The sequence below is a fragment of the Corvus moneduloides genome, chromosome 30, assembly GCF_009650955.1.
Source record: "Corvus moneduloides isolate bCorMon1 chromosome 30, bCorMon1.pri, whole genome shotgun sequence".
Classification (NCBI taxonomy): domain Eukaryota; kingdom Metazoa; phylum Chordata; class Aves; order Passeriformes; family Corvidae; genus Corvus; species Corvus moneduloides.
Window position 1 is genome coordinate 61,299 of NC_045505.1, and position 12,137 is coordinate 73,435.

Below are 12,137 nucleotides of genomic sequence, written 5' to 3' on the forward strand. Positions count from 1 at the left end.
AGGGGGGAATTTGGGATTTGGGATCGGGGGGGAATTTAGGATCGGGGAGGGGAGAGGAGGAATTTGGGATTGGGGGGAGGGAATTTGGGATTGGGGAGGGGGGGGAGTTTGGGATTTGGGATCTGGGGGGGAATTTGGGGTCGAGGGGATTTGGGATTTAGGGGGGGGATTTGGGATTGGGGGGAAATTTGGGATTTGGGATTGGGGGAGGGAGGAATTTGGGATCGGGGGGAGTTTGGGATTTGGGATCGGGGGGAATTTGGAATTTGGGGGGATTTTGGGATTTGGAGGGGGGAATTTGGGATCAGGACAATTTGGGATGGGAGGAGAAATTTGGGATGGAGGGGGGGAATTTGGGATTTGGGATTGAGGGGGAATTTGGGGTCGGGGGGGCAATTTGGGACCGGGGGGGGGGTGGAATTTGGGATGGGGGGATTTGGGATCGGGGTGGGGGGAGGACTTTGGGATCGGGACAATTTGGGATGGGGAAGGAATTTGGGGTTGGGGGGGAATTTGGGATTGGGGAGAAATTTGGGATGGGGGGATTTGGGATTGGGGGGTGAATTTGGGATCAGGACAATTTGGGATGGGAGGAGAAATTTGGGATCGGGACAGGAATTTGGGATCGGGGCAGGAATTTGGGATGGGGGGAGGATTTTGGGATTGGGGGGGGAATTGGGACCGAGAGGAATTTGGGATCGGGGGGGGGAATTTGGGATCGGGGGCGGGAATTTGGGATGGGGGGGGATGGGGAATTTGGGATCGGGGGCGGGAATTTGGGATCGGGGGCGGGAATTTGGGATGGGGGGGGGAATTTGGGATCGGGGGGGGGAATTTGGGATTGGGGGGGGAATTTGGGATCGGGGGGGGGAATTTGGGATGAGCCGGGAGCTGTTCCAGGGAATTCGGGGAGGGGGAGGGGCCGGGCCCGGGTTCAGGGCTGGGGTTGGGATTGGGGCCCCGGGAATTGTCAGGGAAAGGAATTGCGGCTCCTGGGAAAGGGCGGGGGGATCCGGGGGGATCTGGGGGGATCCTGGGGGGTTTAGGGGGATCCAGGGGGGATCCAGGGAGATTCTGGGGGGATCCAGGGGGAATTCCAGGGGGGATCCGGGGGGGACCCAGGGGAATCCAGGGGGGAATCTGGGGGAGATCCAGGGGGAATTCCAGGGGGGAATCTGGGGGGATCCAGGGGGGATCCAGGGGGATCCAGGGGGGTTTAGGGGGATCCAGGGGGGATCTGGGAGGATCCTGGGGGGGGCCCAGGGGGGATCCAGGGGGTTTAGGGGGATCCAGGGGGGATCCAGGGAGATTCCGGGGGGATCCAGGGGGAATTCCAGGGGGGATCTGGGAGGATCCAGGGGGGTTTAGGGGGATCCAGGGGGGATCTGGGAGGATCCAGGGGGGGCCCGGGGGGTTTAGGGGAATCCAGGGGGGATCCAGAGGGATGCATGGAGATTCCAGGGGGATGCATGGAGATTCCAGGGGGGATCCAGGGAGATTCCAGGGGGGATCCAGGGAGATTCCAGGGGGGATCCAGGGGGATTCGAGGGGATTCAAGGGGTTTGGATCCCTTGGGATCGCCGGGATGGGGTTCGGGATCGGGAATGGGATCGGGAATGGGATCGGGAATGGGAGCGAATCCCGGCCCCTTCCCAAATCCGAGGGGGGCTCAGGATCCGGAATCCCCCCGGGATCGAATCCCGGCCATTCCCAAGTCCAGGGAGGGGATTGGGATCGGGAGTGGGAGGGAATCCAGTTCCCAGTTTGGGCATTCCCTGTTCCCAGTCTGACCCTTCCCATTCCCAGTCTGACCAGTCCCTGTTCCCAGTCTGACCCTTCCCGTTCCCAGTTTGACCCGTCCCATTCCCAGTTTGACCCTTCCCATTCCCAGTTTGACCCGTCCCATTCCCAGTTTGACCCTTCCCATTCCCAGTTTGACCCGTCCCATTCCCAGTCTGACCAGTCCCTGTTCCCGCAGGTCGCGGGGATTCCCCCCTGGAGCCGGAATTCCGCTCGGCCGTGGTGGGAGCGGCCGCCCGGAGCCCCCCCAGCCCCCGCTCGTCCCCTCGGTCACCCGGTGAGTATTCCCAGAATTCCCAGCATTCCCAAATTCCCAGAATTCCCAAATTCCCGAATTCCCAGAATTCCCGAATTCCCAGAATTCTCAGAATATTCCCAACATTCCCAGAATATTCCCAGAATTCCCAGAATTCCCAGAATTCCCGAATTCCCAGAATTCCCAGAATATTCCCAGAATTCCCAGAATATTCCCAAAACTCCCAAAATTCCCAGAAAATTCCCAAAATTCCCAGAATATTCCCAGAATTCACAGAATATTCTCAGAATATTCCCAGAATTCACCGAATAATCCCAAAATTCCCAGAATATTCCCAGAATATTCTCAGGATTCCCAGAAAATTCCCAAAATTCCCAGAATATTCCCAGAATTCCCAGAATTCACCGAGTAATCCCAGAATTCAGAGAATATTCCCAAATTTCCCAGAATATTCTCAGAATTCCCAGAATATTCTCGAAATTCACAGAATATTTCCAGAATATTCCCAGAATATTCTCAGAATTCCCACAGTATTCCCAAAATTCCCAGAATTTTCCCAGAATTCCAAGAAACCCGAGAATTCACAGAATTTTCCCAAAATTCCCAGAGTATTCCCAAAATTCCCAGAATTCCCAGAAAATTCCCAGAATATTCCCAGAATATTCTCAGAATTCTCAGAATATTCCCAAAATTCCCAGAGAATTCCCAAAATTCCCAGAAAATTTCCAAAATTCCCAGAATTCCCAGAATATTCCCAGAATATTCCCAAAATTCCCAGAAAATTCCCAGAATTCCCAAAATTCACAGAATATTCCCAAAATTCCCAGAAAATTCCCAAATTTCCCAGAATATTCCCAGAATATTCTCAGAATTCCCACAATATTCCCAAAATCCCCAGAATATTCCCAAAATTCCCAGAATTCCCAGAATATTCCCAGAATTCCAAGAAATCTCAGAATTCACAGAATTTTCCCGAAATTCCCAGAAAATTCCCAAAATTCCCAGCGTATTCCCAAAATTCCCAGAATCTTCCCAGAATTCCCAGAATTCACTGAGCAATCCCAGAATTCCCAGAATAGTCTCAAAATTCCCAGAATATTCCCAAAATTCCCAGAAAATTCCTGAAATTCACAGAATATTCCCAAAATTCCCAGAATATTCCCAGAAAATTCCCAGAATTCCCAGAATTCCCAGAAAATTCCCAGAATATTCCCAGAAAATTCTCAGAATTCCCACAATATTCCCAAAATTCCCAGAGTATTCCCAGAATTCCCAAAATTCCCAGAATTCCCAGAATATTCCCAGAATTCCAAGAAATCCCAGAATTCACAGAACTTTCCCAAAATTCCCAGAGTATTCCCAAAATTCCCAGAACATTCCCAGAAAATTCCCAAACTTCCCAGAATATTCTGAGAATTCCCAGAAAATTTTCAAAATTCCCAGAATTCCCAGCACATCCCTAGCACATTCCCAGAAAATTCCCAAAATTCCCAGAATATTCCCAGCACATTCCCAGCACATTCCCAGAATATTCCCAGAATTCCCAGCACATTCCCAGCACATTCCCAGCACATTCCCGCCGCTCCCCTGCCTCCCCGCACTCCTCTCCTTGCTGACCCTGTGAATATTCCCGGAATTCCCGCAATTCCCGGGATTCCCCCCCGCTCCTCCCCGCGCTCCCCCAGGGACTGTTCCCAATTCCCGCAATATTCCCGGAACATTCCCGCAATTCCCGCCGTGCCGGGGCAGCAATTCCGGCTTCCCCCGGCGCTGCCTCTGCCCCGGCAAAGGAGGGAGGGAGAAAACCGGGATTGGGATCGGCCGGAGCGGCTGCCGGGCTCTGACCCCGATCCCCGATCCCCAATCCCGATCCCTGACCCCGATCCCCGATCCCGATCCCCGATCCCGATCCCCGATCCCTGATCCCGATCCCTGATCCCGATCCCCGATCCCGATCCCCGATCCCGATCCCCGATCCCTGATCCCGATCCCTGATCCCGATCCCTGATCCCGATCCCCGATCCCGATCCCTGATCCCGATCCCGATCCCCGGTCCCGATCCCCGATCCCTGATCCCGATCCCTGATCCCGATCCCCGATCCCGATCCCCGATCCCGATCCCTGATCCCTGACCCCGATCCCCGATCCCGATCCCCGATCCCTGATCCCGATCCCCGATCCCTGATCCCGATCCCCGATCCCTGATCCCGATCCCGATCCCCGATCCCCGGTCCCGATCCCCGATCCCTGATCCCGATCCCCGATCCCGATCCCCGATCCCTGATCCCGATCCCTGATCCCTGATCCCGATCCCTGATCCCAATCCCTGATCCCGATCCCCGATCCCCGATCCCTGATCCCGATCCCTGATCCCGATCCCCGATCCCGATCCCAATCCCTGATCCCGATCCCTGATCCCGATCCCCGATCCCTGATCCCGATCCCTGATCCCGATCCCTGATCCCTGATCCCGATCCCCGATCCCTGATCCCGATCCCTGATCCCGATCCCGATCCCTGATCCCGATCCCCGATCCCGATCCCAATCCCTGATCCCGATCCCTGATCCCGATCCCTGATCCCGGCTCTGACCCCCATCCCTGATTCCGGTTTCTGATCCAGGCTCTGATCCCGAGGACAGATCCCACTCTTTGATCCCATTCCCAGTGCCCCATTCCCATTCCTGCTCCCGATCCCATCCCCATTCCCGATCCCATTCCCGATCCCATTCCCGATCCCATTCCCATCCTCCTTCCCTGTTCCCATTCCCATTCCCATCCCCATTCCCATTCCCATCCCATCCCATTCCCATTCCCGCTCCCGAGCCGGGAATTTCCCCCTTTACTTTCGGAAAACCCGAAAGCCCTGAGAGCTCCAAAATCCCATCAGGGGCCGGAGCATTCCGGGAATTTCCCGGCTCCTTGGAATTCCATCTCCGCCTGCTCCGGGCCCGCCGGGATCCCCGCTCCCGGAATTCCTTTGGAATTCTTGCTTTGGGATGAGTTTTCCTGGGAAAACCCTGCTGGGAATTTCCCTCTCTCCCTCTTCCAGCTCCTCCCTTTTTCCTGGGAAAAAGAATTCCCGGACATTTGAGGGTTTGGGGATCCAACGTCCCCCAGACCCCGCGGCTTTGGGAGCGGAAATCCTTGGAATTCGCTGGGAATTCCCTGGGAATTCCCGCAGATCCCTCATTCTTGATCTCATTTTTGTCCTGGAAAACACCTGGCAGCTCCGGAATCTCGGCATTCCAGAGGGTGACACTGCCGGGAATCCGATGGAATGTGGGAAAATCCAAGGGAATGTGGGAAAATCCGATGGAATGTGGGAAAACACCGGGAATTCTCTGGGAATTCCCCGGGAATTCGCTCCCAATTCCCTCTGCTCCCTCATTCCTGACCCCACATTCCCGCCGGGAATCACCTGGCAGCTCCGGAATCTCGCCGTTCCAGAGGGTGAGGCGGCCTTTCCCCCTCCTGGAATCCGCTGGAATGCGGGAGAAGCCGCTGGAATGCGGGATAATCCCTCTGGAATGCGGCACGATCCCGCCTTTCCCCCCCCTTTCCCAGCGCTCTGATCCCTCCCGAATTCCCAGGAATTACGGAGCCGGCTCCGGCCGAGATTCCAGAGGGAGGAAAAACTCCGGGAAAAGCCCCAAACCGTTCCGTGCGGGAATGAGGGCGAGAGGGGGAAACGCCGATAAAAGGAGGAGCCGCTCCCGCCGGGAATTCCGCTGGAATTGCCCGGGAGCGCTCGGGGACGGGGGAGGAGCCCGGAGCGGAATTCCAGGGATTTGCGGGAGGTGGGAAAAGCCGCGGGAGGAGGAATCGATGCCCTGAATTCCGGCCCTGATTCCCGAATCCCTGAATCCCTGAATCCCCTGAATCCTTCCCTGAATCCTTCCCTGATTCCCTTTCCCAAATCCCTGAATCCTTCCCTGATTCCCAAATCCCGAATCCCTGAATCCTTCCCTGAATTCCCTGAATCCTTCCCTGAATCCCTTCCCTGATTCCCTTTCCCAAATCCCTGAATCCTTCCCTGATTCCCAAATCCCTGAATCCCGAATCCCTGAATCCCTTTCCCAAATCCCTGAATCCTTCCCTGATTCCCAAATCCCGAATCCCTGAATCCTTCCCTGAATCCCTGAATTCCCTGAATCCTTCCCTGATTCCTGAATCCTTCTCCAAATCCCTGAATCCTTCCCCGAATCCCTGAATCCCTGAATTCCAAATCCCTGAATTCCCTGAATTCCCTGAATCCTTCCCTGAATCCCGAATCCCTGAATCCCGAATCCCTGAATTCCCTGAATCCTTCCCTGAATCCTGAATTCCCTGAATCCCGAATCCCTGATTCCCAATTTCCCTTCCCTGATTCCCTTTCCCAAATCCCTGAATCCTTCCCAGTTTCCCTTCCCCCATTCCCGAATTCCTCATTCCCTTCCCCCTTTCCCCAATCCCTGATTCCCAAATCCCTTCCCCCATTCCCGAATTCCCGAATCCCTGATTCCCAAATTCCCAATTCCAGCATCCCCAGATCCCTCATTCCCTTCCTCAATTCCCGAATTCCCGGATCCCCCATTCCCAGTTTCCCATTCCCTCCCCCCATTCCCGAATTCCCAGACCCCCATTCCCAAATTCCCGGCTCTCCCATTCCCAGTTTCTCTCCCCTCATTCCCGAATTCCCAGACCCCCATTCCCGAATTCCCAGCTCCCTGATTCCCGGATCCCCCATTCCCTCCCCCCATTCCCGAATTCCCGGATCCCGAATTCCCAGACCCCCATTCCCAGTTCTCTCATTCCCAGTTTCCCCCATTCCCAGTTTCCCCCATTCCCAGTTCCCCATTCCCACTTTCCCCCATTCCCACTTTCCCCCATTCCCAGTTCCCCCATTCCCAGTTCCCCATTCCCACTTTCCCCCATTCCCAGTTCTCCCATTCCCACTTTCCCCCATTCCCAGTTCCCCCATTCCCAGTTCCCCCATTCCCACTTTCCCCCATTCCCAGTTCTCCCATTCCCAGTTCTCCCATTCCCACTTTCCCCCATTCCCAGTTTCCCTCCCGTCGCCGCCGCCCCCCCTCGATCCCCGCTCGCTCCAGGCCCCCCCTGGGCCACATTCCCGCCATTCCCGACCCTCTCCGGGACCTCCTCCCAACATTCCCAACATTCCCAAAATTCCCAGAATTCCCAGAAAATTCCCCAAATTCCCAGAATATTCCCAGAATATTCCCAGAATTCCCGAAATTCTCTCTCTGGGACCTCCTCCTGACATTCCCAAAATTCCCAGAATTCCCAAAATTCCCGGAATATTCCCAAAATTCCCAGAATATTCCCAGAATATTCCCAGAATTCCCAAAATTCTCTCTCTGGGACCTCCTCCCAACATTCCCAGAATTCCCAGAAAATTCCCAGAATATTCCCAGAATATTCCCAAAATTCCCTTTCCGGGACCTCCTCCTGACATTCCCAAAATTCCCAGAATTCCCAAAATTCCCGGAATATTCCCAGAATTCCCAGAATATTCCCAGAATATTCCCAGAATTCCCGAAATTCTCTCTCTGGGACCTCCTCCCAGAAAATTCCCAGAAAATTCCCAGAAAATTCCCAGAATATTCCCAGAATATTCCCAAAATTCCCTTTCCGGGACCTCCTCCTGACATTCCCAGAATTCCCAGAATTCCCAAAATTCCCAGAAAATTCCCAGAATATTCCCGGAATTCCCAGAATATTCCCAGAATTCCCAAAATTCCCTCTCCAGGACCTCCTCCCACCATTCCCGACCCTCTCCGGGACCTCCTCCCAACATTCCCAGAATTCCAAGAATTCCCAGAATTCCCAAAATTCCCAGAATATTCCCAGAATATTCCCAAAATTTGCAAAATTCTCTCTCCGGGACCTCCTCCCAACATTCCCAGAATTCCCAGAAAATTCCCAGAAAATTCCCAAAATATTCCCAGAATATTCCCAAAATTCCCTTTCCAGGACCTCCTCCCGACATTCCCAAAATTCCCAGAATTCCCAAAATTCCCAGAAAATTCCCAGAATATTCCCGGAATTCCCAGAATATTCCCAGAATTCCCAAAATTCCCTCTCCAGGACCTCCTCCCGCCATTCCCGAAATTCCTCCGGGTGTTATCCCAGTGTGATCCCGGTGCTTTTCCCGGCTTTTTCCCGGAGTGATCCCGGAATTATCCTGTGTGATCCCGGTGTTATCCCGGCCTTTTCCCGGTGCTTTTCCCGGCGTTTTCCTGGCGTTATCCCGGAGTTATCCTGGTGCTTTTCCCGGTGCTTTTCCCGGCGTTTTCCTGGCGTTATCCCGGACTTATCCCGGCGTGATCGCGGTGCTTTTCCCGGAGTTATCCCGGTGTTATCCCGGCCTTATCCGGGCATTATCCCGGCATTTTCCTGGTGTTATCCCAGCGTTTTCCCGGCGCTATCCCAGTGCTTTTTCCGGTGTTATCCCGGCGTTTTCCCGGCCTTATCCCAGCCTTATCCCGGTGCTTTCCCGGTGTTACCCCGGCGTTTTCCCGGTGTTATCCCGGTGTTATCCCAGCCTTATCCCGGCGCTTTCCCGGCGCTATCCCGGTGCTTTTCCCGGTGTTATCCCGGTGTTATCCCGGTGTTATCCCAGCCTTATCCCGGCGCTTTCCCGGCGTTTTCCCGGCGCTTTTCCCTCGGGAACAGGGAGGGGACGAGCCCGGCGATGCCGGGAGGGGCAGAGGAGCGGGATCGGGAGCAGGAATTCCTTGGGAATGGGACAGGGAGGCTTTTCCCGGGGGTTTTTCCCGGAGTTTTTTCCCAGGGTTTTATCCCGGAGGTTTTTTTTCCCGGAGATTTTTTTCCCGGGTTTTTTCCCTGGAGTTTTTTTTTTTCCCGTTTTTTTTTTTCCCAGATTTTTTTTCCCCGGAGTTTTTTTTCCCGAGTTTTTTTTTCCCAGAGTTTTTTCCTGTTTTTTTTCCCGGATTTTTTTTTCCTGGAGTTTTTTTTTCCCAGGGATTTTTTTCCCCAGGGAATTTTATTTTCCCGGAGAGTTTCCCTAAAGTTTTTTTCCTGGGAGTTTTATCCCGGAAAGTTTTCCTGGAGATTTTTCCTGGGGGATTTTCTTGGAGTTTTTTCCCGGGAATTTTTTTCCCGGAGTTTTTTTCCCTGAATTTTTTTCCCCCGTTTTTTTTTTTTTTTTCTTGGGAATTTTTTCCCAGGGAACTTTTCCCCCGTGATTTTTTTTTTTTCCCCGCAGTTTTTTTTTCCTGGGAATTTTTTTCCCGGAGTTTTTTTTTCAGTGAATTTTTTTTCCCCTTTTTTTTTTTTTCCTGGGAATTTTTTCCCGCAGTTCTTTTTTTTTCCCCTGGGGAATTTTCCTCCTCCTCCCTTTCCCACGGGCAGCGCTGGATTTGCGGCATTCCAGAGCTCCTGGGAACGGCCGGGAATGGTTGGGAAAGGTCGGGAATGGTTGGGAATGGTCGGGAATGGTTGGGAAAGGTCGGGAATGGTTGGGAATGGTCGGGAATGGTTGGGAAAGGTCGGGAATGGCGCTCAGGGATTGGCACATCCCATTCCCAGCCGGCAGCCGGGAAAGGGAGGGAATTCCCGGGCTCATCCCGCCCCTCCCCGCGCTCTCTCATCCCATTTTCCCCCTCTCATCCCATTTTTCCACTCTCCTCCCATTTCCCCCCCTCTCCTCCTCCCATTTTTCCACCCTCTCATCCCGTTTTTCCTCTCTCATCTTGTTTTTCCCCCCCCTCCTCATCCCATTTTTCCACTCTCATTTCATTTTTCCCCCCTCATCCCATTTTCTCCCCTCTCCTCCCATTTTCCACTCTCTCATCCCATTTTTCCCCCCCTCCTCCCATTTTCTCCCCTCTCCTCCCATTTTCCACTCTCTCATCCCACTTTTCCTCTCTCATCCCATTTTCCCCCCTCTCCTCCCACTTTTCCCCCCTCCCATTTTTCCCCCCCTCCTCCCATTTTCCCACTCTCTCATCCCATTTTTCCTCTCTCATCCCATTTTCCACCCTCTCATCCCATTTTCCCACTCTCTCATCCCATTTTGCCTCTCTCATCCCATTTTTCCCCCCCTCCTCCCATTTCCCCTCCTCCCATTTTCCCCCCTTCCTCCCATTTTTCCACCCTCTCCTCCCATTTTTCCACCCTCTCATCCCGTTTTTCCTCTCTCATCTTGTTTTTCCACCCTCTCCTCATCCCATTTCCCCCCTCTCCTCCCATTTTCCACTCTCTCATCCCATTTTTCCACTCTCATTTCATTTTTCCACCCTCTCCTCCTCCCATTTTCCCACCCTCTCCTCCCATTTCCCCCCCTTTCCTCCCATTTTTCCCCCCTCTCATCCCATTTTTCCACCTTTTCATCCCATTTTTCCCCCTCTCCTCCCATTTTCCCACCCTCTCCTCCCATTTCCCACTCTCTCATCCCATTTTTCCTCTCTCATCCCATTTTCCCCCCTCTCCTCCCACTTTTCCCCCCTCCCATTTTTCCCCTCCTCCCATTTTCCCCTCTCCCCCCATTTCCCCCCCTCTCCTCCCATTTTTCCCACCCTCTCATCCCGTTTTTCCTTTCTCATCCCATTTTCCCCCTTTCTTCCCATTTCCCCCCCTCCCATTTTCCCCTCTCCTCCCATTTCCCCCCCTCTCATCCCGTTTTTCCCCCGTTTTTCCGCCCGCAGCCAATTCCATCAAGGTGGAGATGTCCTCGGACGAGGAGTCCTCGGGCCGCCTGCTGGCCCAGGAGGACAAGGAGGGGCTGGGCGAGGATTCTCTGCCCGAGCCCTTCCCGGAGCCCTTCCCGGAGCCGCATTCCCCGGGCGGGATCCGCCTTCCCAACGGGAAGCTCAAGTGCGACGTGTGCGGGATGGTTTGCATCGGCCCCAACGTGCTCATGGTGCACAAGCGCAGCCACACCGGTGAGATTCCAAGGAAAACGTGGGAATTCGGAGCCCTGGGAATGGGGGGGAGGAGCGGGAGAGGGGGGATTCGGGAGTTTTGGGGGGGGGGGGGATGGGCGGGTCCGGCCGGGGCTCGAGGGCGGCTGCGGTGCTGGTGGGGAGGTTCCGGGTGGAACTGGGAGCTGTGGGATTCCATCCCCTGAATCCCATCCCATGGATCCCATCCCATCCCATGGATCCCATCCCATCCCATCCCATGGATCCCATCCCATCCCATGGATCCCATCCCATCCCATCCCCATCCCATCCCATCCCATGGATCCCATCCCATCCCATCCCATGGATCCCATCCCATCCCATGGATCCCATCCCATCCCATCCCATGGATCCCATCCCTGGTCCTGTTCCCATGGATCCCATCCCATCCCATCCCATCCCATTGATCCCATCCCATCCCATCCCATCCCATGGATCCCATCCCATGGATCCCATTGATCCCATCCCATCCCATGGATCCCATCCCATCCCACGGATCCCATCCCATCCCATGGATCCCATCCCTGTTCCTGTTCCCATCAATCCCATCATTCCCATCCCATCCCATCCCATCATTCCCATCCCATCCCTGTCCCTGTTCCCATCATTCCCACCATTCCTGTCATTCCCATCATTCCCATCCCACCCCATCCCATCATTCCCATCATTCCCACCCCACCCCATCCCATCCCATTGATCCCATCCCTGTTCCTGTTCCCATTGATCCCATCCCACCCCATCCCATCCCATTGATCCCATCCCAGTCCCTGTTCCCATCGATCCCATCATTCTCATCCCATCCCATCATTCCCATCCCTGTTCCTGTTCCCACTGATCCCATCCCATCCCATCCCATCCCTGTCTCTGTTCCCATTGATCCCATCATTCCCATCCCTGTCCCTGTTCCCATCATTCCCGTCATTCCCGTCATTCCTGTCGTTCCCATCATTCCCATCCCCTCCCATCATTCCCATTAGGGTTAGGGTTGGGTTTAGGGTTGCAGTTGGGGTTTGGTTTAAGGTTGGGATCAGTGTCAGGCTTTGGTTTGGGTCAGGGTCAGGGTCAGGGTCGGGTTTAGGGTCAGGTTCAGGGTTAGGGTCAGGTTCAGGTTCAGGGTTAGGTTCAGGTTCAGGGTTATGTTCAGGGTTAGTCTCTG

At 54.3% G+C, this 12,137-nt stretch overlaps 1 protein-coding gene across 8 annotated transcripts in view; it reads left to right on the forward strand.

Annotated features, from left to right (window-relative positions):
* IKZF4 (IKAROS family zinc finger 4) overlaps positions 1 to 12,137 on the forward strand; it is a 51,586-nt gene that overhangs the window by 22,457 nt on the left and 16,992 nt on the right. For 5 of the 8 annotated variants that reach the window (XR_004237071.1, XR_004237072.1, XR_004237073.1 and 2 more), the window contains exons 1-2: positions 1,571 to 2,077; positions 10,727 to 10,963. Coding sequence is in view for 5 of the 8 variants with exons in the window: in XM_032094189.1 (XP_031950080.1) it covers positions 1,586 to 2,077; positions 10,727 to 10,963 (729 nt within the window). In the remaining 3 variants the exon portion in view is untranslated. Of the gene's footprint in view, positions 1 to 1,570; positions 2,078 to 10,726; positions 10,964 to 12,137 lie in introns of those variants that run through there. The other 3 variants (XM_032094190.1, XM_032094191.1, XM_032094192.1) reach the window with 1 other exon arrangement.